Source organism: Macrobrachium nipponense, chromosome 49, assembly GCF_015104395.2.
Source record: "Macrobrachium nipponense isolate FS-2020 chromosome 49, ASM1510439v2, whole genome shotgun sequence".
NCBI lineage: Eukaryota > Metazoa > Arthropoda > Malacostraca > Decapoda > Palaemonidae > Macrobrachium > Macrobrachium nipponense.
The window spans coordinates 18598817-18623847 of NC_087224.1; the positions used below are offsets into that span (position 1 = coordinate 18598817).

General features: G+C 41.4%; 1 protein-coding gene across 1 annotated transcript; it reads left to right on the forward strand.

Moving 5' to 3' along the window:
* Positions 1–960: 960 nt before the first annotated feature.
* Positions 961–25009, forward strand: LOC135205364 (large ribosomal subunit protein uL29m-like). Its single transcript, XM_064235855.1, has 6 exons — positions 961–1189; positions 12333–12503; positions 14529–14625; positions 18318–18435; positions 20048–20201; positions 24696–25009. The coding sequence occupies exons 1-6, from the start codon at positions 1038–1040 to the stop codon at positions 24841–24843; spliced, it is 840 nt and encodes a 279-aa protein (XP_064091925.1). The 5' UTR covers positions 961–1037; the 3' UTR covers positions 24844–25009.
* The last annotated feature ends 22 nt before the right edge of the window (positions 25010–25031 follow it).

A 25031-nucleotide genomic window follows, 5' to 3' on the forward strand; every position in this document is an offset into this window, starting at 1 on the left:
CAGAAAAAGGAAATGTTGGATAAAGCACAGAAGTTAGCCAACCTAACCTATTCCGTGATAGAAAAAAGCTGCAACAAAGTTCTAATAGGTAAAACATTCTGGAAAAATATAGCTCTACCATCAGTCTTATATGGAACCAATGTGGTTAATCTAACAGACACAGAAATAGAAAAATTACAAAGAATATAGAATGGGGTATATAGGAAAATATTAGGAGCATGTAGAAGTACGGTAGTAGCCACATTAAGGGGGGAGATAGGAGCTTCTTCAATGAAAAGTAGAATTATGAGTGGGAAAATAAGCTATTTAAATAATACTTTAAATGAACGGAAAGATACTGAAGAGAATAATCACAGATATGCAAGAAAAGGAAAGAAAATGGTGGAAAACAGTGGAAAAGTACATGCATGAAGTTAAAATCAATTTAAGAAAATTGGAATGAATGTCCAAAACAGAAATAAAGGACAAAGTCAGAATCTGGGACACAGTGAGGTGGAAAGAAGACTTGGAAAATAAAGTGACTGTGAATATATATAAAATGTGGAAAAGAGAAATAAAAGATGAAGAAATTTATGATAATTCTACTGGTTCAATACTTCTCTTCAAAGCCTGAACCAACTCTCTTAATTTAAATATAGCAAAAAGGCACCAGAATGAGAACACCCGTTGTCCTTTTTGCCATAATACAGTAGAAGACATTTTGCATTTCCTCTTATATTGTTGTACTTAAAGAGAAGAACGTGTTAAAGCAATAGGGCTACAGCAACCCTATGAAGAGAAGGAAAGTGACATAGTTGGAAAATTTCTATTTACAGGTAACAACGAAATAAGAAAAGAAACCATATACATGATGTGGATAAAGAGGAAAGAGCTAAACAAATAAACAAAAAAAACCCAAGATTAAGAGGCGCCGTTGCAAAGGCATTGCCCCGACCCATAACTACTACTACTACATTGGATGATTGGACACGGCAAAGCAAGTCGGCTGCAGTAAACAAATGAGGACGACTTACTGTATTTAAAGGATCTTGACGACCATGGCCTGTTTGGCGGCACTCAGGAAGTCGTCTTTCGACATTCTGACTGGAATTGCAAAGTTTGAGAACCTCGCTGTAACTGGGCCCAGAGTGTTACTGTCTAAATCTGCGGTGGGTGGTGGCGGTAGAGGTGCCCCGGGAAATCCTTTCAGGTAGGTCGCTATACCTACTAGTAGGTATCGGAACTGTCCTATTTTATTACTATACCTGGAAAGATATACAGGAATTTCATTTCGGTAGATCTAGGGTGCCTCTTGACTATGGCAGTTGCGGTTTTTCTATGCAGTTTTACCTCCTGAACAAGAATTTTAAGTAGCTAATATACATTGGACGCCCAATCCCTAGTGGATGTCGTATCCGCGGTTACGTTCTTTGCAGTCCGTGCGGACTGCTTCTGTAGAAACACCTTAATTTCTTGCCAGAAAAGTCTAAAATTCTTACGAAAATTTAGACTGGGCAGTATGCAGACAGAAGGGGATTGGAGTGGGGGAGCACCTTCAGATTCGCGGGCCCACTCGACCGCTGACCGAAATCGGCGGAAGAACACCGAAACCAATATGGCGGCGATACCAAAACAACAACAAACAAAGTAGGGAGCAACTACATATCCGCGGACGATCGATTTATGTGTGCTGTCAGTTAGGCCGTGGCGGAACGGCGCTTCGCGCCTTATCCGCATACTATTTAAAGATTCTTGGCAAGCACGGCATGTTCTGGCAAGAGGTAATGTTGCGCTGCACGCGCTAGCCACAGGGGTTACAGTAAGGCCATGGCGGAACTACGGGAACTGCCACCCAAAGTTGTAGGGACTAACTTACCGTGGCAGATGGATTTGGGTGTCGCGCGGACGGCCCGGGAAACTGGTACCCTGGGAAATCGTGTAAAACACTACCATGGTGTTGGGTTATAGTAAACGACCTGAAACGCGACATAGGGTAAAAAAAACCGCATGGTACAACAGGGGGTGGACCATGTACGATCAATGTGTACAACCCCCAAGAAAAGTACATTATAACGCGTCCTGACACCGGAGTAGAGGTCTTTAGCTCCGTTTCTCACCAACAACAAGTCGCGACTGATGCCCATCCCCGATGTCAGGACGCGTTATAATATACTTTTTTTAGGGTTGTTCACGTTGATCGTACATGGTCCACCCCTGTACCATGCGGTTTTTTACCCTATTAGTCACCTCTCCTGGAAGGTGGCCACCTTCCCAAAAAAGTACCTTAACCCACACAAACACCCGGCATGGACATCAGTCAAGAGGTAGCATCTGTTGAAGCAACTTTTTGAGACCTCTGCTCTCCTCTCGAAGTAAGTGTTTTATCTCAAGTCATTAAATGGCCTAATGGCAATTTTGCGATTAAACAAGGGGTTAATGAAGGTCTAGCCATGTGCAGTGCTAACTTACCGCCATGACGCTCTCAAAATTTTTACTTAAAAGACCTTAAATGTAGACAATTGAGTCATCTCGATGTTTGTTGAGTCACTTGAAGAAACGAAGCGCCTCAGCGGCATGGTTGGTATGGTATTAGCGTCCCACCTCGGTGGTCGTGGGTTCGATTCTCGGCCATTCCATTGAGGAGTGAGAGATGTGTATTTCTGGTGATAGAAGTGTTCATTCTCGACGTGGTTCAGAAGTTACGTAAAGCCGTTGGTCCCGTTGCTGAATAACCACTGGTTCCATGCAACGTAAAAACTTCATACAAACAAACAAACAAACTTTAAGAAACAAACTGCCCTTTTTTCTGGTACAGTTTCCTTACAGCTCTTCAAGATGTGGCTGGGAGAAAACTAGCGAATTTTCGAGGTTGCCAGTGCACTTGATACCTATTACATAGGGGAAACAACCGAGTGGACTAGCTGATCCAGTCTTGCCCGCTTGTTGATCCACCCACCGAAAAAGTACTTTTCCTCACTTCGAAAGGAGAGTAGAGGTCTCGAGGTGTTGCTCCCACCACCGATGACTCATGACTGGTGCCCATCTCCGGTGTCAGGACATGTCAAAGTACTTTTTCTATGGGTGGATCAACAAGCGGGCAAGACTGGGTCAGCTAGTCCACTCGGTTATTTCCCCTATTATTGTATTATTAAAAGTGAAGATTTTGAATACTTAAAATAAGAATTTATGAATTTCCAATACTGATATTTTATTCCAATTACAATTTTATAAATTCCATTTTCCATAGTGTTCTTTGGCCATGCTGTCGGAGGTCACATGACCGCTTTGCTCTGGGCCACAACAAAGTGTTATTGCCATAAGAAATTAAAAGGCCCTTATTTCAATCAACCATGAAATCATTAATAGTAGAGTGAAGATAGCATTTAGACCCAATTAAATTGATAAAAAAATAAGTATTTATATAATGTTGTATAAAATATGAATATGCTGAGCAGTTGGATAATCAACAAATATTTTTTACATGCTATTGTATATAGTATTTATAATTTTGTTCATGAGACTTACCCGTCAGATATATATATAGCTGTATTCTCCGAAGTCCGACAGAATTTCAAAACTTACGACACACGTAGTGGGAGGCCAGGTGGTTAGTACCCATTCCCGCCGCTGGGAGGCGGGTATCAGGAACCATTCCCATTTTCTATTCAGATTTTCTCTGTTGCCGGTACTGTCAACACCTGTTTTCAGTACCTCCGTCGGACTGTTTTTGATTTTGGCTTGATTTTTCCTTGAACTAAGATGTCTGGTTCTAGTTCTGCTAGTGTCAGAGTATGTTGTATGGAAGAGTGTAAGGTGAGGCTACCGAAGGCTTCGGTAGACCCCCACACAGTATGCACGAGTTGTAGGGGACATGTGTGTTTGATTGATGACTGATGTAAGGAGTGTGAAAGTCTGTCTGATTCGGGTTGGAAGGCGTACGAGTCCTATGTGCGCAAGTTAGAGCATGATAGGATCATGAGGTCTTCCTCCAGGAGTGTGTCAGGCAGTAATGTTTCTCTTGCTAACCCTCCAGTAGAGTTTGCTACCCCTAAACCTGTAGTGTTGCCTTCGGGCCCTGAAATGGTGTCTGTGGAGGGTAATGCCCTGTCAGTGATTCTGGAATCTCTTCGTAATCTAGAATCCAAAGTGCTCGCCTTGGAAACTAGTGCAGTGAAGTGCAGTGATAGTGCCCCTAGTGTTGTGGAGGGGGCGTCAGATCGGCCCTATTATGCCTCTAGGCCTGGACCTCTGCTGGACTCCCAGGAATCAGGGAGTGGGCAAGTCGAAAGCCGAAGGAGGGTTACGGGGGCTTCCCACCGATCTGGCGTCCCTTCGGCAGGACCTGTTGACGCTTCCCAGGCGGCTGCCAAGGAGCGTGCTCGTGCTCGTTTCCTTAAGGAATGCTTCTTGTCCTCCGAGGCGTCCTCCCCGCACAAGGGGTGGAGCTCTCGGATGGACTCTCGCCTGTTGAAGAGAAGCTTCATAGAGGAGGACGCTTCACGTCCTTTTTCTCCTGCTGCTTTGCGGTTGTCTCCAAAGAGTTTCACAGCTTTTCCGCCGCAAAAGAGGACCAGGACATCATCCGAGGATGACGCTTTTGAGCGCCCCAGTAGCTCCAGGGATAGATCTGTTGCTGTTCCTGTGAGAAGGAAGAAGGTGTCCCCTCGCCCCTCGTCTTCTCATAGGATCAGCCCTTCCCCTGACAAGGAGTCTTCTCCTACTAAGGAGATTATTCGTTTGATGCAGCAACAACTTGCTTCGTTGCTTGCCGAGAGAGAGGCAGAGCCGCGTCGTCGGAGGAAGGATGATAGACTGCCTATCAAGAGGTCCAGACAGTCCCCCTCGCCTTCTCCTCGCTCGTCTCTTTCTCCTGTTTCGTCGCCCTCTGGATTTCGTGCGGCACCCCAGCGTTTGTCTAGAGGGCGCGAGGAACGTCTCCCCAAACGTTCTTCTGTTGAGAGGGAGGAACGTCGTCACGCTCGCAGCAAGGATTGTTTTCCTGCTCGCCAAGACGCTCCCCTCTCCTTTCTTCGTGACGCTCCGTATGTGAAGCGTGCGCTCGCTCTGCTGCTAGGCAGGACGTTTTTCAAGCTTCTAAGCTTGACGACGTGCAAGTTGCTTCGTTTCGTCAAGCAGCTTGTCAAGATGCTCCTCGCTCGTCCCTGAGGGACGCTCCGTATGTTGCCAAGCATGACGCTCGTTCGGCTGCTAAGCAGGATGCTTCTCAAGCTGCTAAGCTGGACGCTTTGCAAACTGCTTCGTTACAAGCTGCTCGTCAGGACGCCCAGCGTGATGCTTTTCTAGACGCTTTTAAGGACGCTTTTAAGGACGCTCGTCAGGACGCTGGCATGGACGCTTGTCAGGACGCTCGCTGACGCTCGGACGCTCGCTGACGCTCGGACGCTCGCCGACGCTTGGACGCTCGCCGACAACAGGACGTTCGTCAAGACGCGCTTCAAGAGGCCTTCTCAACTGCTCCTGAACCTGCTGAGGCTTTTTTGGAAGACGCACAGCCTCGTGTGCAGAGCTCATCGTCTCAGCAGCGATCCTTGTTGAAAGTCGGCCCTTAAGGTCTTATACCTCTCCCTTCGGTGGTCTCGTCTGTCGCTCCTGCGGAAGAGGGAGAAGTTAGCAGTTCGTCGGAGGCAGCAGACGAAGAGCAGCCTTCGACTTGAGCGTCTTCTGACTACAAGGTCTTGGCCCGCCTTCTCCGTGCTTCGTTTGGAGACAAATTCCAACCCTCGGCCCCTCGCTCTCCTCCTTCACAGTTATCTTCTTTGAAGTCCAGTAAAGCTTCGGGATTCGTGAAGATGAAGACTTCTCTTTCTACCAAGAGAGCTTTTAAGAAGGTCCATGACTGGATAGAATCGAGGAAAGCACAAGGCAAGACCTCTTTTGCCCTGCCTCCGTCAAGACTTAACGGCAAAGCAGGTAGTATATGGTATGAAACAGGGGAGGACGTTGGACTGAGAGTTCCCTCCTCTGCCCAAGGCAACTTTGCCAGCCTGGTTGACGCCCCGAGGAGGCCTCTCCTTTCGTCGGCGAAGGTGTCTTGGACACCTTCTGAGTTAGACCACCATCTTAAGGGACTCTTCCGGACGATGGAGGTATTCAATTTTTTGGACTGGTGCTTGGGATTCCTGGATACGCAGTCTCGAAGTCCGGACTCGATTAGCCTGGGGGAGCTGTCCAGCGTTCTGGCGTGTATGGACAAGGCCGTCAGGGATGGTTCGGAGGAGGTGGCTTCGCACTTTTGTACAGGGCTCTTGAAAAAGAGAGCGCTGTACTGCAACTTCACTGTGAAGTCTGTTTCTCCCTCGCAGAGGGCAGAGTTGCTGTTCGCCCCTCTTTTGAGCCATCTTTTTCCCCAGGCTTGATCAAGGATCTGGCCGTCAGCCTGCAAGAGAAGGCTACACAAGACCTTCTAGTCCAGTCTTCTAGACGTCCTGCAGTCCCTTCGACGTCTACGCTACAAGCTTCCAAGAAACAGAGGCCCTTTCGAGGCGGAGCTTCCTCGAGACCGTCTCCTCGAGGAAGAGGCCTTCCCAGAGGCAGAGCCCCTTCCAAGCTCAGGGGTAAAAAGTGAGACTTCAGTCCTTCAGTCACCAGTAGGAGCCAGGCTTCGTTCATTTGCAAAAGCCTGGAGAGAGAGAGAGAGATACAAACAGATGGTCGCTTGACGTCATCGAGGGAGGATACAAGATCCCTTTCCTGAAGCTGCCTCCGCTGTGCACGACACCCAGGGATCTGTCACCCTCTTACCATCGGGAGAAGCAGCAGATTCTCTACGATCTGCTCGAGCAAATGCTCGAAAAGAGAGCGGTGGAACAGGTCTTGGACCTAGAATCCCCGGGCTTCTACAACAGGTTGTTCCAGGTGCCGAAACAGTCGGGAGGTTGGCGACCAGTTTTAGACATAAGCAGTTTGAACCTTTTTGTGGAGAAGCAAAGGTTCAAGATGGAGACGCCTCAGTCAGTTCTTGGGGCCTTAAGACCAGGGGACTGGATGGTGTCCTTAGATCTTCAGGATGCTCATTTTCACGTCCCGATCCATCCCCAGTCGATGAAGTACCTGCGGTTTGTCCTGAGAGGGAAAGTTTTCCAATTCAGGGCACTTTGCTTCAGGTTTAGCACAGCCCCGATGATCTTCACGATTTTAATGAAGAACGTGGCGAGGTGGCTTCATCTTGCAAACGTCAGAATCTCTCTGTATATAGACGACTGGCTCATTCGAGCTTCTTCGAAGGCACGGTGTCTGAAGGACCTTCACTCAACTTTAAATTTGGCAAAGTCCCTGGGACTTCTGGTAAATTTAGAAAAGTCCCATCTGATCCCGACGCAGTCCATCGTGTATCTGGGGATTCAGATGGATTCAGTGGCTTTTCGAGCTTTTCTGTCCCAGGAACGTCAGCAGCAAGGCTTAGACAAAGTGTCAGCCTTCCTGAGGAAAGAAACATGCTCGGTGAGGGAATGGATGAGTCTGCTGGGGACCATTTCCTCGCTGGAGAAGTTTGTTTCCCTGGGGAGACTGCACCTCAGACCTCTCCAGTTTTTCCTGCTGGAGAGCTGGGAGGACAAGGAGAATCTTGATGCGATCTTGAAGATCTCAAGAGAGGTAAAGGATCACCTAAGGTAGTGGCTTGATCCTGTAAAGCTGTTAGAGGGATTTTCCCTCTAGCTTCAGAGCCCCGACCTAGTGTTGTTTTCCGACGCGTCCACCACGGGATGGGGAGCAACACTAGTGGGGAGTGAAGAAGTGTCAGGCACCTGGAGAGGGGAACAGGTGTCCTGGCATATAAACCTCAAAGAGCTGGCGGCCATCCATTTGGCACTCCAGTTCTTCCAAGACCAAGTCTCAAATCGAGTAGTCCAGATCAACTCGGACAACACCACAGCTCTGGCTTACCTCAAGAAACAGGGAGGAACACACTCTCGGTCCCTGTTCGGTCTAGCGAGAGAGATCTTGTTGTGGGCATGAGCACGAGGCGTAACGATCCTTACGAGGTTCGTTGCAGGCGTCGAGAACGTCCGTGCAGATCTCCTCAGTCAGCAAGATCTACTGCTGCCAACCGAATGGACTCTTCACCAGGAGGTATGCCAAGAGCTGTGGAGTTTATGGGGACGTCCTCTTGTAGACATCTTTGCGACTTCGAGGACGAAGAGACTTCCGCTATACTGCTCCCCAGTGCTCGATCCAGGAGCAGTAGCGATAGATGCCCTTCTCTGGGATTGGACAGGGATGGACCTATACGCCTTTCCCCCATTCAAGATCCTGGGAGAAGTAATGAGAAAGTTTGCAGCGTCAGAAGGGACGAGATTGACGTTGATCGCCCCGTTCTGGCCTGCGAAAGAGTGGTTCACAGAGTTCATGACCTTCTTAGTAGACTTCCCGAGGACGCTACCGTCGAGGATAGATCTACTCAGACAGTCCCACTTCAAGAGGTACCACAAAAACCTCCCCGGTCTGAGTCTGACTGCGTTCAGACTATCCAAAAATTGGCCAGAGCGAGAGGTTTCTCAAGACCTGTGGCAAGAGCTATTGCCAATGCAAGGAGAGCTTCCTCTCTTGCAGTGTACCAATCGAAGTTGGCCGCTTTTAGGAGTTGGTGCAGAAAGAAGGCATTTCCTCTACCACGATCTCTGTGAACCAAATAGCTGACTTCCTTCTTTACCTGAGGAATGACTTGAAGCTGGCAGTCCTGACAATAAAAGGCTACAGAAGTGTGTTGTCTGCAGTCTTTAGACACAGAGGCCTGGACTTATCGAACGACAAAGATCTTCACGATTTCTTAAGATCCTTCGAGACCACGAAGGTGCCTCAGTCTAAGTTGCCGTCATGGAACTTGGACGTAGTCCTAAAGTTCCTGATGTCCAGTCGTTTTGAACCTCTTCATGCTGCGTCACTAAGGGACGTTACCAGGAAGGCTGTTTTCCTAACTGCTCTGGCGACGGCGAAGAGAGTTAGCAAGCACGTTGGCTTTAAGGGGCATAATGTCGTTTGTTCGTTAAGCCTGACGTTTCTGGCCAAGAACGAGAACCCGTCCAACCCTTGGCCCAAGAGCTTTGAGCTCAAGGGTATGGCTGAAATTATTGGAAGGGAACCAAAGAGAGTCCTGTGCCCTGTCAGGGCTCTCAAATTTTATTTGCGGAAGACGAAGGAATGCCGACGTCCTTTTAGCAACTTGTGGTGTTCGGTCAGAAGACCAGACTTGCTGATGTCTAAGAATGCTCTGGCATTTTTCTTGAGGGACACCATCAAGGAAGCGCATTCATCTTGTGAAGACTGATCTGGAGCTGTTTAAAGTGAATGCTCACGAAGTGAGGGCTATCGCTACCTAGGTAGCCTTCCAAAAGAACATGGCACTCAGTGACATTTTGAGTGCCAACTTTTGGCGTAGCAACTTGGTGTTCGCTTCACACTACCTGCGGGACGTGAAGACGACATACGAGAACTGCTATTCGTTAGGGCCATATGTTGCCGCAGACACTATTTTGGGGGCAGGAAGTAGCACTCATCCTATCCGGTAGAAAATGGTTAGGTGAGCTTTTAAATTTATTGTATTGTTTATGGTTGTGGGGTCGGCCGCCTAAGGCGGACTTCCCTTTCTTTAGCCTAAGTTATGTGGGATTAACTTTTGATAGGCTAGGTCAGGTGGTGGTTTTTGCTTCGTTGCCCTCATAGTATGGTCAAATGGTCTAGTCACATTGTGGTCACGCCCCCGTTGACAGATCATCTAGAACTCACCAGCTATATAGGTCACTACCTTACTGGAGACTAGTAAAGCAGAAGCAGACTTGGATGACAGTAATCACGAAGTCAGCTATGCTAACAGGTAAGGAACCAAGATGTCAATCATCTGCATATATTTGTTTCCTAAATCCTATTCTGTCTCTCCCCACCTCCAAAGGTGGGATTCAGCTATATATATATATCTGACAGGTAAGTTTCATGGACAAAATGATATTGTAATGATACAATTAAGTTTGTTCATATTTACCTGGCAGATATACGTATAGTATAATCAAAGTGCCCACCCACCTCCCCTCAGGAGACAGTGGCACTAGAAAATCTGAATAGAAAATGGGAATGGTTCCTGATACCCGCCTCCCAGCAGCGGGAATGGGTACTAACCACCTGGCCTCCCACTACGTGTGTCGTAAGTTTTGAAATTCTGTCAGACTTCGGAATATACAGCTATATATATATCTGCCAGGTAAGTATGAACAAACTTTATTGTATCATAACAATATCATTTTTCTATTTTATCATTATATTAGATTTATTGTGAAATTCCCTCTTACTTTTTTTTATGTAAATTGTTACTGCTTTTACATACATACCATAATATTTTAACTGTCTACTCTCTCCTCAACAATATCAACGCTTCCTTATTCAGTCTCAAGTTAGCTGCATGTGACGTCACCAGGGTGACATATGATTTTGTACATCTTTTATGCTAAATTTTATACTGAAATGCTTTATTTTATTTTTGTTGAATGTGGTTATCATCAAACTATATATTTCAAAGGGAAAAATATGTTAACAATTTTTCTTGTAGGACACAGTACGCTGTCGAATATAAGTATAAACAAGACAACTGGTCAGTTCAAAGTATACTATTATTTGTGCAATAAATGACACAAAATGTTTGTCGAAAATTTCGTTCAAAAAATGAAATGTTCAATATAAGAAATGTTTGAGAAATGAGGTACCACTGTTGTATTAAGAATGATCATCTTAAAATTTGTTTTACATACTGTATGCAGTTATATTTCATGCATTATTGTCCTATTATTATTGTATTACTATAATTTATGAACATAGCATTCAGGTGCTATTTGCATCATGATAAAGTTTACATTTATAAAATCATAAGCTGATGCCAGATTTGAGTCCTTTTCGATCCACTCCCTAGAGGACTTTGTTGGTGGTGATCTAGGTGAGATGCTACTGTGTCCTGGTTGAGTGCTTCAGTACTACTTTAAGAGGACTCTGCATCTCAGACCTGATTGTTGATGAGACTGTAAATACCAGCTCAACCAAGGAGGAGGTGTCCAAGAACACAATCTCTTTCTAGCTTTATGAGACAATCAAGCAGGCGTACTCTTCATCTGGCGAGGTAGACGGGAATCTGATGCAAATGAGAGCTCACAAGGTTAGGGGCAAGAGCCCATCCCTCACATTCCAGAAGAATCTGTTAGTTCTCAATGTATTACAAGCAGAGGTGTGGTCTGGGTGTGGTCCAACCAGACCACATTCATGTCATTTTACCCTCCGGACATTGCCCGTTGGTCCTTGGACATGATTTTCTTGGGTCCTGTGGTGGCTGCCCAACAAAATGTGTAGCTCACCCAGCTCCCTTAGAGGGACAGGTAACATCTGACCTAAGACGAACGGTAAGCAAGAGAGAATGTGTGCGAGTGATTGGTCTCCTCCTTTTTCTCTTTTACCTCGCTCTCTTGTAGGGCAGAGAGGCAAGTAGTGAGCCATCACATGATGGACAGCCTTGTCATGCAGGCGAGTTTAGTTAACAGAGTATCCTGTCTTCCATCTTTTATAGATTGTTAGATGCAAGTTTCCCCTGCCCCCCTAGCAAGGGTTGAGAGGGTTTGAGAAACAATCCTGTTTGTTTTTGTTAGCTTCTTAGTGTTTCTGACACTATGGGTTCATCCAAGCCTTTTTTTTTTGAAGTAATGACACAAACTCATTAATTCATGCCCAGAAGTCTGGCAGTAGAAGTTCTCATATGTTCAACAGGCTAGAGGTAAGGAATTCCTTCCTTAGTTCTTCATGACCAGGAAGGGATTCCTGGGTTGGTAGAATTTCCAGTTAGTTCAGAGATTTACCCAGAATCCACCCTGCAATGTGTAAGTCTCCTATGTAAATATCGAAGGTTTGTAGATGTGTAGGAACAAGTAGCAAATTTTGAAGTAATTTGTATTTTTCCTAACATACAAACCTGAAGGTCTTTACATTTACAGCCAACCTCACCCACCCCTCATTCTGGTACCTGGACCCAAAGGCAAAATGGAGTACAGACCTTGTTTGAAAGTTAAATGACTGTTCCAGCTCACATTTGCAAGCTAAATCCTATGTAAAGACCTTCAGGTGTTTATTTTAGGAAAAACAAAAAATACTTTAAAATTGTCTATTTTTTCATAGGTACGTACGTTTATTAATCTTCTGCCCCTAATATGTAAAAATTTTTAATTTCTATTAGTTTCTATTCCCTGCTCGTATGCAAGTACAGTAGTACAGTATTTTAGAAATAATACAACATAAATTATTTGCTTATATGAACAAACTCAGTATATTTCATTGTTGTATTGTAACCATTATTTCTTTTCTTGTAGGAACACATCTGTTCAACAAGCAGCTTGTATCCATACTTCCATAAACCGTAGGAGCTTATCTGAATTTTTTGATGACAAAAAGAATTGGGGTGAAGTCGAGGTTAAAGTTGGCCGGTCCTGGAAAGTTGAAGAGCTCAGAATTAAAAGCAATGAGGACCTTCATAAGTTATGGTAAGTTGCTGAAGTTGAAAGAGCGTTTGAGCCATTTCAAGGAAAAATGGGATGATATAAACCTTATACAAGTATTATAAGGCACGCAGTTATCATGTCAGTTAAATTTGCTCCTCAACATTATTGTGAGCATTTTTTGTACCTACCTTTTTAGATGTGATGCGTTTTGCAGACACTGTAAATGTTATGAATTAAAAGATAAGTGTGAAACACAGTTTAGTTTAGGCTCAACATTTTTTTTACAGTATACTGTTAACAATATGATATCTAGAATGTTCAAGTAGGCTGTACCAAACTAATTTATATTAAATTGAGTTGTTTGATAAATTAAGGGACAGTTGTATGTAAGTGTAATATTGGCTAGACAATTACAGACTGGAGCGTTTATTCTCTTACAAGTCTGAACAGTGAAATATCTTGTCAGTTTTATTATTATTATTCAGATGATGAACCAAATTCATATGGAACAACCCCATGGGGGCTATTGACTTGAAATTCATTCTTTCAGAGAATATGGTGTTCATTAGAAAGAAGTAAGAGGAGGTTAGGGGAAATACGGAAGAGATATTGCTTATTAAAAAAGAGAAATTATTTAGAAAATAGATAAAAATGCAAGAATATTATTAGGGTAGTGATGTATTCATTGTATCTTTGTTTGAATTTTGGAATAAAGGACCTCTGGAGGAATAAAGGACCACTGGAACTGCTGTAGTTTTGCAAGATGGAGCAAAACTACAGCAAAAAATAAATTTTACCTTTTTTAAAATAATAAACAAGATTTATCTCTCTTAGAGTGGCTCGTGGTGGTAGGTTTCTGTTTCCTAATACCAGCAGTTATGACTTGGATGGTTGGATCATTGACGGATGGTCTCTAGTTTGTCAATTTTTCATCGGTTGTATTTTAACAGAGATCTCTCACGTTCTCAGTTGATTCCTGATTCCCTTCTGCAGAAAGCAACCAGACTTTGCTGTCCAGCAGCACCAATCAGGGATCAACTGAGAACGTGAGAGATCTCTGTTAAAATACAACCTATGAAAAATTGACAAACTAGAGACCATCCGTCAATGATCCAACCATCCAAGTCATAACTGCTGGTATTAGGAAACAGAAACCTACCACCAGAGAGATAAATCTTGTTTATTGTTTAAAAAAGGTAGAATTTATTTTTTGCTGTAGTTTTGGTCCATCTTGAAAACTATATTCAGAACTATGTTCAGAGGTGTTGCATCTATGCATTATTAATTGCTTGTTCGGCATTAAAGTTATTCCATATTTGCTTAAAGAGGGTGTAGGTATTTAAGCAGAATTGAAGAGTAGCAATCAGATGCTTCATGAGTGGTGCAATGTTTCTGAATTTCAGAAAAATGTTGGACCTTTAGTAAACTACGTCTGTTCGTAAGTTCAGCTTTTGTGGTGCTCCAGCTTTCAGAAAATTATTTGTATCAAAAAGATTATTTAACAATTCTGAGGGGTGTGGAATTTTTTTAATGCCCAGTTTATTTGTGCAATCTTTATGAATAGGTCAGATTAATTCTAGGGCTGAGAACTAAAAGGGCCAATGTCAAAAAATGGCCGATTGTAGTTAAGACCGTCACTAAACTAGAAATTTATCTCTGTTTCAGTGCTATAATGGCCAATGTTATAAGTTAAGCAATCACCCCAAAAAAAAGCTTTTGTTTGCTGTACTTACCTGAATTTTAATAAAGGAAGCAATATTTTAAATGTGTTTTTCTGAAAACATGGTTTTATGACATTGGCCCTTCTAGTTCTCAGCCCTAGAATTAATACTTGAACACCATGTTTCTCTTAGTTTTCCCGACTTATTTCTTAGTTGTTGACATGTCTGTCGAATAAATTTTATAATTTATTGGTAATTTGACCAGTTTGTACATTACTTGCATTTAGATTTACATTTCATAGCAATTTTCTTTTTTTCATTATTTCATTGCTTGGAGTAATGTTTTTCAGTGTTTGATATGAGTGTGTGCACATCATGAATATTAATGTATCTGTTGACCCTTTAGGTATGTACTCTTGAAAGAAAAGAACATGCTTTTAACCATGGAGCATGCATGCAAGGAAGAATACAGAATTTTTCCAAACCCAGAGAGAATAGACAAGGTAAGATACAGCTGTTGCTTTCTCTTGTTCATATAATTTATAGTTGTTCTTACACAAATACAAACTCCTATTCTTTGGCCGCCATCAAGTGAAGAAGTCTTCTGTGCTCTCTGCTCAACTGTCATTTGCTTTCATGCTTCTTTCCTGTGCATTTGCCTGTTATATTATGCTTGATAATAAAGTTTGCAAACCTCTTGATTTACAGCTGCCATTTGCAGAGAGGAAACCAATAACTTCTATTGAGGTTGATCCCCAAACTTGTGTATCAAGACATAATCGTGACTGCAATCAATAAAGTCCACATTCAAAGTACTGTGTCTGGCCTTCTGAGTAGTGGGTGAAGTTGTGAAGTTTGCCAGGAAAAAGAAGAGAGAGAAGAAAGTTGTTCCGGTGCTATCAAATTGCAATGCTCCACCAGTGACACTGAAGATTCTCTCTGGTTCCTTCTTGCCCCAGGCCAAACTACCATCTGCTGTTACCACTCTTGAGGGAGAGTTTTCCACTTTGCCAACTCCTGCTTCTTCATAAGTAGAGAGCCACCAAATTGGGAAAGATGGCCAACCTGACTCCTCTCCAGCAGTTTTGCTTCGCTCGGAGAAGTTGTCCTCGGGAGTACGTTCCTTCTCGGGCAGGGGAGACTCACCTAACCCAAACTCTGTTGCAGGTGTTGTGGAGCCCAAGGGTCCTAAGGAGTGTGGCCCTTCCTAGGCCTCTCGGGAGAGCCAAGTGTATCTCGTCTTATTCACCACTTGAAGGCTGTGCGGGGGCCTTCCCGTTGTGGTTGACCCGACTATTCGCAAATTTTTCTGTGGAACATAGGTAACTCCAAATTCATTGTGTACTCAGGTTCAGATCAAATTCATTGTGTACTCAGGTTCAGATAAATGTATACAGTTGGCATATATTCCAACTTTGTCAGTTCTAAACAGGAATTCTTTACAAGTCTACAAAAAACTTACATTTTTTTATAATAAAGAATTATTTACTAATTTTCAAATATTAATACTAATTTAAACAGCAAAATATGTACCAATGCTACCCCAGTCTACATTAAAAGAAATCGGTAAGCTTGAATACTGTGCCCAAATATTGGGGTGACTTGATAAGTGTCTGCCTTGGGAACAGTAACAGTTATAGGAGTGTTCTCTCATAGCTTTAAGCCATATATTTTTAAGGGTAATATTGTAAAATGACTTTGAAATTATGTTTAAAGTGTTTAAGGATGATAATTCAAAGTTAAGCCATATTTGGTGTTTATCAATTGAAATAGATATTGCAATTTTAGGATGATAGTTTAAGGTATAATAGGGTTTGAACTATTAAAATAGGCAGTTATAAGCATTTTTAGAGGGTGGTTCCTTAACCCACACATACCTAAAATTTTCAAATACATGAGACCCCTCTAACTGTATGCATTTATCTGAACTTGAGAATACACAATGAATTGTGAAGTAGATGAATCCGTGAATTCTGAACCACAAATAGTTGGGGGTCGACTGTAATGAGAATGCCCTGTGCAGCCTTAAGGGGACCGTCCGCTATGATGTCTATTTTTTTTATTTATTACGCAAAATACATAATTTTCATATATATTTTAGATATATATAATACCTTCATCATATAAAAATTTCAAGTCATTTGATCAAAAACTTTTTGTTTTATTAGCAAAAATCATGATTTAAAAAAAAAAATTGGTAGAGTTTTCTCCGCTAATAGACATCAGTTGTATTGAAAATCATACCATAAAAACTTCTTTATATACGGAACAATTCTGTGTGACAGAATTTTTTATTTTTTAATTTTTTTTATTTTTTATTTTTTATGATTTTTTTTTTTTTTTTTTTTTAGTCTAGACACTCAAAAATTCTAAAAAAAAAAAAAAAAAAAAAAAAAAAAAAAAAAAAAAAAAAAAAAAAAATCAAAATTCTATCACACAGAATTATGGGATTTTTATTCCTCTTTCCAATGATATCTTTCTCTCTAAAATTGGATAATAAATAACCGAGTAATGGTTACCGACATGCGCATAAGTATGTTTTTGAGTTATGAGCTCCCAAAGATTTGCTATGTAAATTTTTGCTTTTTTCTTATAAAAGTCAAAACAACATTATTATAATTACTTTATTTGTACTTTTATTGTTGATTTCTACATCAAGGATTGTGGTCCTACCCCTAAAAGTGGTGTTGTATTTAATACCCTCAGCGTGACACCAGATAATGATGTTGACGGAGAGACATGAGACAATGAGGGCAGCTGAAAACAATTAATTTTCGTGTTTTTCTTTCAGCACACTCCTGGCCTTCGCTAATTTTGCTAGCCATAGTTGCTGAGTAGCCTTCTTGATCTTAGGTAACTTCGGCATTGCTATAAGAAGTTCACTAAGAAGTTAAAAAAACAACATAAATAGCTAGTAACCAAACGCAAGTGCCTACGTGCATGTAACTGCTTTGACGTCTGTGGCGTAACTGAGTCATTCTCTGAGTCTCGCCTATAAATAACCGCTCTGAGCAGCTCGCTTCTTGCCCAGTGTCACACTACTTTTCATTGCTACCAGATGTATGAGAATTTAGAAAAAAATCTTAAAAAATCGCTGTATATATGCAAAAATAAATGCGCAAAAACGATTCTGTCAAACTCAAGTCATACAGACGACGCAGTTACGATGACGTCATCATTTAAAAACCGCTATATCTTCATTATTTGTGAAAATAATTGGCTGAAACTTCTGGAAAGCATGTATGGCATGTTTCTGCATAGATACAAGTAATAACTCTATTTTTTATTTTTTCAAGTTGACATGTCATCCGCCATAGCGGACGGTCCCCTTAAAGTGGGGAAGAAGACCAGATACACTCTGCTCCCCCGAGAGGCCTAGGGAGGGCCACAGTTCCCTAAGTCCCTCGAACTCCACAACACCTAGCTGTAAGTCCTCATCTTCTCTTGGCAAGGGAAGAGGAGGACAGGCAATAAAGCAAACTCATTTACATTTACTAGTTTTATTATCTCTGACACTAGAGTATGGGTTCTTACAGCCTGATTGAGTAATGGCATATACATACATAAACCCTTTATGTGCAGTGTGCTAGAGGTGTGGCATCCCTTCTTCTACTCATAAACAGACCAGTTGGGTAACACCCCAGGTTGTTGGGCGAATGTACCAGCCTTTCAGAGGATACCCAGATTCCTCCCACCAATGGGTAAGCTTCCTATCTAAAGAACGAAGGTGTGTATTTATGTAGGAACAAATTGCAAACTTTTAAAATTATCTGTATTTTTTCCAATTTACAAGCCTGTTCTTTTCATGAATGGCCCACCTCATCCACCCCTCATTCAGGCACCTTGGCTGGAAGGTAAAGTGAAGTGGAGACTGACAGGTAGGCAGGGCTTCCCATGCCTATCTGTAGTTTACTACCTTATCAGTAAGTGATTGGCCATTCCAGCTCTTCTTCACAAGCAAAATCTAACGTAGAGAATGAGGGTTTTATTTAGTTTATTGCACATAGGTCTTACTCATCTGGTATATTGAGCTTGAGTTGCATGTTTTTCTTTAATGTATAGTATGTGTATGCTTTGTTGAAAGTTAAGACTATAATATTGAATTCTCATATTAATTGTTTTGCATTAATTTATAAAAGTACATTCAAAATAGTTTTAAGAATGTTGATTATTTTTATTGTCTATTTGTTCCAAGGTGGAGGAGAGTATGAACAATCTAGAAAGGGTTGTCCGTGAGAGAAATAGAGCATATTGGCTTCTTGAGACTGGAGAAACAGGCGAGCGTCCTTGTGGGCCAGTGAGGGATCCCTTGGGTAATGTTTCTCATTAAATTTTTTATGAAATTTTCTTTCTATAGTAATCTTATAGGGATAATATTACTTTTGGAATGAAAAACATAATACACTAAAAAGTGTAGTAAACTTGGAATAATTCTGATGTAGAACATACATAATTTAAAGGTGATTAGTAAACTAACCTAAGGATAGATAAGCATTTTAAGAAAGTGGCCAGGTTCAGCTATTCATTCATATTGTCATTGTTAACAAATGCAGTCTAATAAGGTTTAACTGAATATCCAGCTAAGATCATTAATCTTGCTTCCTGGTTATTTTCTTTATATGATCTTGGTATGTAGATAGCTCTTTAGTCTTGTTCTGAGTTTGTCTATAAGGCATGATTTCTTTATGGTAATTTGATAATAATATGGGTGACATTTTATACATTTTTTTTTTTTTTTTAGCTACAATACCTCTTCTGACCTATTATACTTGAAAGATCTGCTAATAGATACTGATCATATAACCAGCTTTAATATTTACTACAGTATAAAGAAATAAAGAACAGAAAATGAGAAAATTAGAGCTTATTTTGATGTCCCTATCATGGATGAGTAGTTTGCTTTTGCATTTGATGATAGATGATGCACAAGTATTCACTGATAAAACACACTGATCATTGCTGGTAATGTTTCTAATATAAACACTGAAGGGCTTGAACCAACAGCCAGCATTTTATTTTGCCCTGAATGACATTAGTAGTAAATCGCTGATTTTATGACACTAGACAGGCGTCTTAAAACCGGATCGCCAATAACCGAATCCGCTGATAACCAGGGACTGCTTGTAATTCATATGGATAAATTTCAGAAATAAACTGTATTAAAAAGAAAATGCGCAACTACCAAATGACATTGTATATATTGTACATGTATCAGCGACATTATGGGTTTGCTTATGTAGGTGTTTATAGGACGTTTAGGTCATATTTTAAAGGGGTTATTTAAGTAGTCCTTTTTCAACTTGTCCTGGGATGAATTAATAGTTGTGTAAGGTATTACTGTACAGTGATTGTAATGTAAAAGTAATGAGCTAAGGTTAAACAGAAGTTACCAGGAATTTTTCAGTCAGGGGCAGTTGTTAATTTGTGAAATTAGAGCTGTTGACAGAACAATGCTTTTATAATGTGGTTTAAGCTTTGATGTAGTGATTGTCTGCATTTCTGAAAAGATGATTATCAAGCGCACTCAAAAGCCTTGTTTGAAAGAATTAATGGTTGGATTGTGACCTGTTTGATTACTTTTTACCTTGAGACCACAACAATATACAGTACATATATGTAAAATATATATATTTACAGGCAGTCCCCCGGGTTACGACAGTCTCGGCATACGGAACCCCCGTCGTAACCCTGGGACTGCCTGTATATGATTATATAGGGGGTTCCTTTAGTCGTCTTAAGAATCAATTTCTGTAGTCCGTCGATGCTACTTTGCCTTTTGACATTGATCAAAATGTAATAGAATCTTCATACTTTACAGTGATAGAAACAGTCCTCAAAATTTAGTAAACAAAACTGAGAAATTAAGAAACCCAATTGAAGTGGTTTCAAGAATACCGTGTCATTTTCCTCTTTTTTTTTTCCCAGGTCGGAAATTTACCACACAGTATGCCGAGTATTATGTTCCAATATTTATGAATAATGCAACCAACAAGAAAATGCCTCATTTTGGATCGGCTGTAAATAGATTTCGTAGGCTGATGAGGGAGAAGGCGTACCTTGAAAAGAAAAAATATTATAAGTAAGTGATTCAGGTTTTTTGTCAAAAAAGTTTGTTACTATTAGAAAGCCCTAAATAAACATTGTGTAACTTCCATACCCTAAATGTGTAGATTTAAAAACACAAAGTTTACCTATACAGTAGACCCTTGACTCACGAACGCATTGACCCACGTACAACTCGATCCCCGACCAAAATTATAGGTAAAATTTCACCCTTGACTTACGAACTAACTTTGAGATACGAACAAAAAAAAAATGTGGAAAATAAAAATTCTGTTTGGGTCATGAACTAATTTTGAGACATGAACATTTGAAAAATGCTGGAAATTTCTGGAAAATAACAATTCACTTTGTTTCACAAACTAATTTTTAGACACAAACATTTGAAAAATGCGCGAAATCGCCCAGCACACGTGAGAGCGTTTGAGTTGCCATGGGACCAGCCATCCTCCAGCCGCCCACGCACGGCGTCACCCACGCATCGCTCTTTGTCTCATCTCATTGTGTACAAGACGTTTGTCAATTCGCTTAGCATTTTTTGCGCTAAAACTTGTGATTTTCTTCGTAATGGGCCCTAAGAAAGTGAAGAGTGGTGGTGAAAGTAAGAAAGTGAAGAGTGATGGTGAGAAGAGGGTGCAGAGGAAGATAACCATTGAAATAAAGAAAGAAATTATAGAAAAGTTTGAACGTGATGTTCGCGTGACCGATATCGCAAGTGAGTACAAGATGGCCAAGTCGACAATTTCGACAATTTTGAAAAACAAGGATGCCATTAAAGAAGCAAATGTTGTGAAGGGAGTGACAGTACTAACCAAGATGAGATCGTCAAACCCTCGAAGAGGCAGAAAAATAATTTTGAAGTGGGTACATGAGAAACAGATGGCAGGTGATAGTGTAAACGAGCCGATCATCTGCGAGAAAGCTCGGCAAGTGTATCAGAGTTTGTTGAAGGAAACTCCTTCTACTAGTGCCACGCCAGATGATTTTAAGGCTAGTAAAGGGTGGTTTGATAACTTCAAGAAGAGAACTGGAATTCACTCTGTAATTAGGCATGGTGAGGCTGCTAACGCAGACAAGGCTGCTGCTGAGGCATTCGTGACCGAGTTTGTGGAGGCCGAAGGATACGTCGCTCAACAGATTTTCAATTGTGATGAAACGGGCCTCTTCTGGAAGAAGATGCCCAACAGGACATTTATCACCCAAGAAGAGAAGGCGCTCCCAGGCCACAAGCCAATGAAGGACAGGCTTACGCTTTTGTTATGCTCAAACGCAAGTGGCGACTTGAAACTAAAGCCGCTACTTGTCTACCATTCAAATAACCCGCGTGCCTTTAAGCAGCACAACATAAATAAGGCCAGACTGCCTGTAATGTGGAGGGCCAATACAAAAGCATGGGTGACACGGAGCTTGTTTATGGAGTGGATTGATGAAGTGTTTGCGCCGACCGTGAGTCAGTACCTAACAGAGAACAAGCTACCCCTGCGGTGCCTTCTGATCATGGATAATGCCCCGGCACACCCTTCGTACTTGGCTGACTGCAGTGAACATGACTTCATTCAGTTCAGTTCCTTCCACCCAACACGACCTCTGTTCTCCAGCCCATGGACCAACAAGTCATTAGCAATTTTAAGAAATTATATACGAAGGCGCTCTTCTCCAGATGCTTCCGTGTAACTGAAGAGACAAAATTAACCTTGAAAGAAATTTGGAAGAAGCACTTTAATGTTTTTCACTGCATAACCCTAATTGATAACGCATGGACTGAAGTTACGTACCGCACATTAAATTCTGCGTGGCGGAAACTTTGGCCCCAGTGCTTAACTGTCCGTGACTTTGAGGGCTTCGATGCAGAGATTGTGCAAGAAATTGTGTCCATGGGCAACAGTATGGGTCTACAAGTCAACGACGAAGATGTTGAAGAATTGGTCGCTGAACATTTAGAAGATTTGACTGCGGACGAACTTGTTCAACTCCACAAAGAGCAGCAGGAGCAACTTGCTCGGGAGCAATCAACTGACTAAGAGGAGGCTGGGGAGGAAGTTACAGATGTCAGCAGTGATGTGATAAAAGCCGCATTGGAAAAGTGGAATGATGTCCAGTGCTTCCTTGAATTGTATCATCCGGACAAAATTGTTACGAACAGGATCGTGAATATGCTCAATGAAAATTTAATGAGCCATTTCAGAAGAGTTATGCAAGGAAGGAAAAGGCAACAGACATTGGATAAGTTTGTGATTAAAAGTTCACCAAAAAAACCTAGAAGAGTTGAATCTCCGGAACGAGATCTCCCCGACCAGGATGGGGGAGGGTCTCCTTCCGCACAATAACCTCCTCCCCACCCACCACCCTCCTCTTCTCTTATCCGTCAAGCCAGAAGTCTCGCCAGTCATAGTAAGTGTTCACTTTACAAACGTTTTTATAGTGTTAGTTTACCATTTTAAATTATATTATTAGATATATTAAGGTTTTTTACACTGACTTTTACATTATCTGTGTAAAATAAGGCAAAATATACATAATATATATTGGTTCGTAGGGGTCGAGAACCAATTAATATTATTCCCATTAAACCTTATGGGGAAATTAGCTCCGAGTCATGAACAATTTCGAACACGACCAAGGTCTAGGAACGGATTGTGTTCGTGAGTCAAGGGTCTACTGTAATTGTTTAAAACAACATAGTATTTGATGAACTAATATAGAGAGGTGGTGTTCGAATAAGGCCAGTTCCTTACAGATTTCATAACCAAGGTCTGTATTTTTAACTATTGCAAGATGATGTATTGGCATATACTGTAAGCTATTTTTTATATATCTGTTATAGAGTTTGTAGTACAGTATTAGAATGTTGAAATAGAAAATACTTCACTATTGAGATGCACTTGTTTCTGTGAGAATACAAACCATCATCTTTTACATAGGAGTCTTCTTCAGCAACAAGCTGGAATCTGTCTTGGAAACTTTAACTCACTTGCCATCATCAGGAAATTTTTCTTTGGCCACAGTTGAGTAAAGACATACTATTGCTGCACTCCTACCAACTGCCAAGTTGAACATTTTCCATGCCTTTTTTACTGAATTGTATACATACAGTAAAGGACTTTGTTTACATGGAGATGTGAAGGACATTAGCAAGTTTTTAGTCTCTTCACGTCCTCTGTTTCTGTGGATCCCACCTGATTTTGTTCACATTGAAGTCCTGACCTTCCCTGTGAGGTGTTCAAGTTAGTCATATTTGCAGTGGAGCAAGTTTGGAATGAGGAGAGCTAAAAAGCATTTACTACTGGTGTTGTTCAGAGGGAAGTTTCCCCTTTGACACCAACAAATTATTTGGGCTTCTTCCTCCCAACCCCATCTCCCCCTTCCTTTCAAACCCTCTAGGCCAGGAAGGGCGCTTTGCCCAGCACAAGATCTTATATGATAACACTGGTGTGTGCTGGCTTCTTCACAGGCGAGACCCTGTCATGTGTGTGTTTTGCAACCTCCTACCCATGCTACATCTGTTCATGGTATGATGACATTGCTGGCGTCAAGACAGTACTCTACATACAAACTTTCAACCTACAAACATCCATGAAGATTGAAGATTTTTATTCAATATAAACTATATGTATAATGTCAAACTGCCTTGATGGAAAGTTTTATTACTAAAGTACTATATGCCATAAGCTTAATCCAGTGCTGGATACCTAGGCTAACTTTGTTGGACTACAGAAAAATTCAACTAACAAACAAGCTCTCAGAATGAAACACTTTTGTATGTAGGGCTACTGTACTTGCATGAGATTTGGCCTTTCTTCAGGCTTTCAGGACATCCATCTTTTGTTTTCCTTTTACACAACTAGCCATCCAGTGCATTGGAAATGACCACATGGTATTAACCACAGCTTGTACTCCATCGATGTCTGTATTCCTTGCCTTGACCAATTCTCATGCCTCGCTGAAGGAAAGTAAAGCAAATGACAGGCATGCTGCTTCCTCCTCTTCCTTGTGTTCTCCTGCAGTGAGTTTAAGCACTGCAGAGCAGTATTGCACTCAAAAGACACTCAATGAAAAAGTGCGCTTTGCCATGTAAGTGGCTGAGACTCCTCTCCACCCAAAGCTTCAGTAACCAAACCAGCTTTTCCTTGAATATGCCCATTAAAGTGAAAGGTATTGTATATCATGTCAGAATTTCTAAGTCACTGGGCTTACAGCATTACTAAATACAGTAAACATTTTTAAGAGATGAGGGGCATTTTATTGGTACTTAGTAGTTGATCATACTCATTAATGTAAATTCTGTGGTCAAATGGTTAGGAAATTAAGTAAACTAACATTATTCCTCTGAACAGTATTCTTGTATATTTAGTTTGTTGTTTGTGCATAATGTGTAGTCATTAGGCTGAATTTGTGGAGGTTTCTGCTTTTCAAAGTCACATGGTGTAATTACCTTTTATTCTTATTTAGCTTGAATCCCTTTTCTCATATTTATATCTTGGACAACTGTACTAATGTATGTTCCTATTTTCAGCCGTCTCCGAAACCACGTTTGCCACCTGCTTCGTCGATTCCCACACTTGAGTGAAGAATTACTGCAGCAGCAGTTTCCCGAAATCAATGTTGCAACTCTCAGGAGGATGAAGAGAAGTCTAGGGCATCATCAGTACAATGAGGCTTAGTTTACTACAGATTTCCAGTGTTCTTTAGTTTGACCCAAGGTTTGTAATAATAATAATAATGAGCAAGTTTACTATTTTGTGTTACAAGTCATTGAATTTTTTCATACGGAACGCCCTTGTATTGTAATGTCATTAATGTGTATATTTGAATAAACCATCAAACAGTTCAAGACAAACAATATTCTCAT

Excerpts from the sequence above, each read along its gene's own strand:
- LOC135205364 (XM_064235855.1), top strand. The coding sequence starts at position 1,038 with ATGGCCTGTTTGGCGGCACTCAGGAAGTCGTCTTTCGACATTCTGACT. Across the intron at positions 14,626-18,317 it reads ACCCAGAGAGAATAGACAAG|GTGGAGGAGAGTATGAACAA; the intron begins GTAAGATACAGC and ends ATTTGTTCCAAG. Across the intron at positions 18,436-20,047 it reads GCCAGTGAGGGATCCCTTGG|GTCGGAAATTTACCACACAG; the intron begins GTAATGTTTCTC and ends TTTTTTTCCCAG.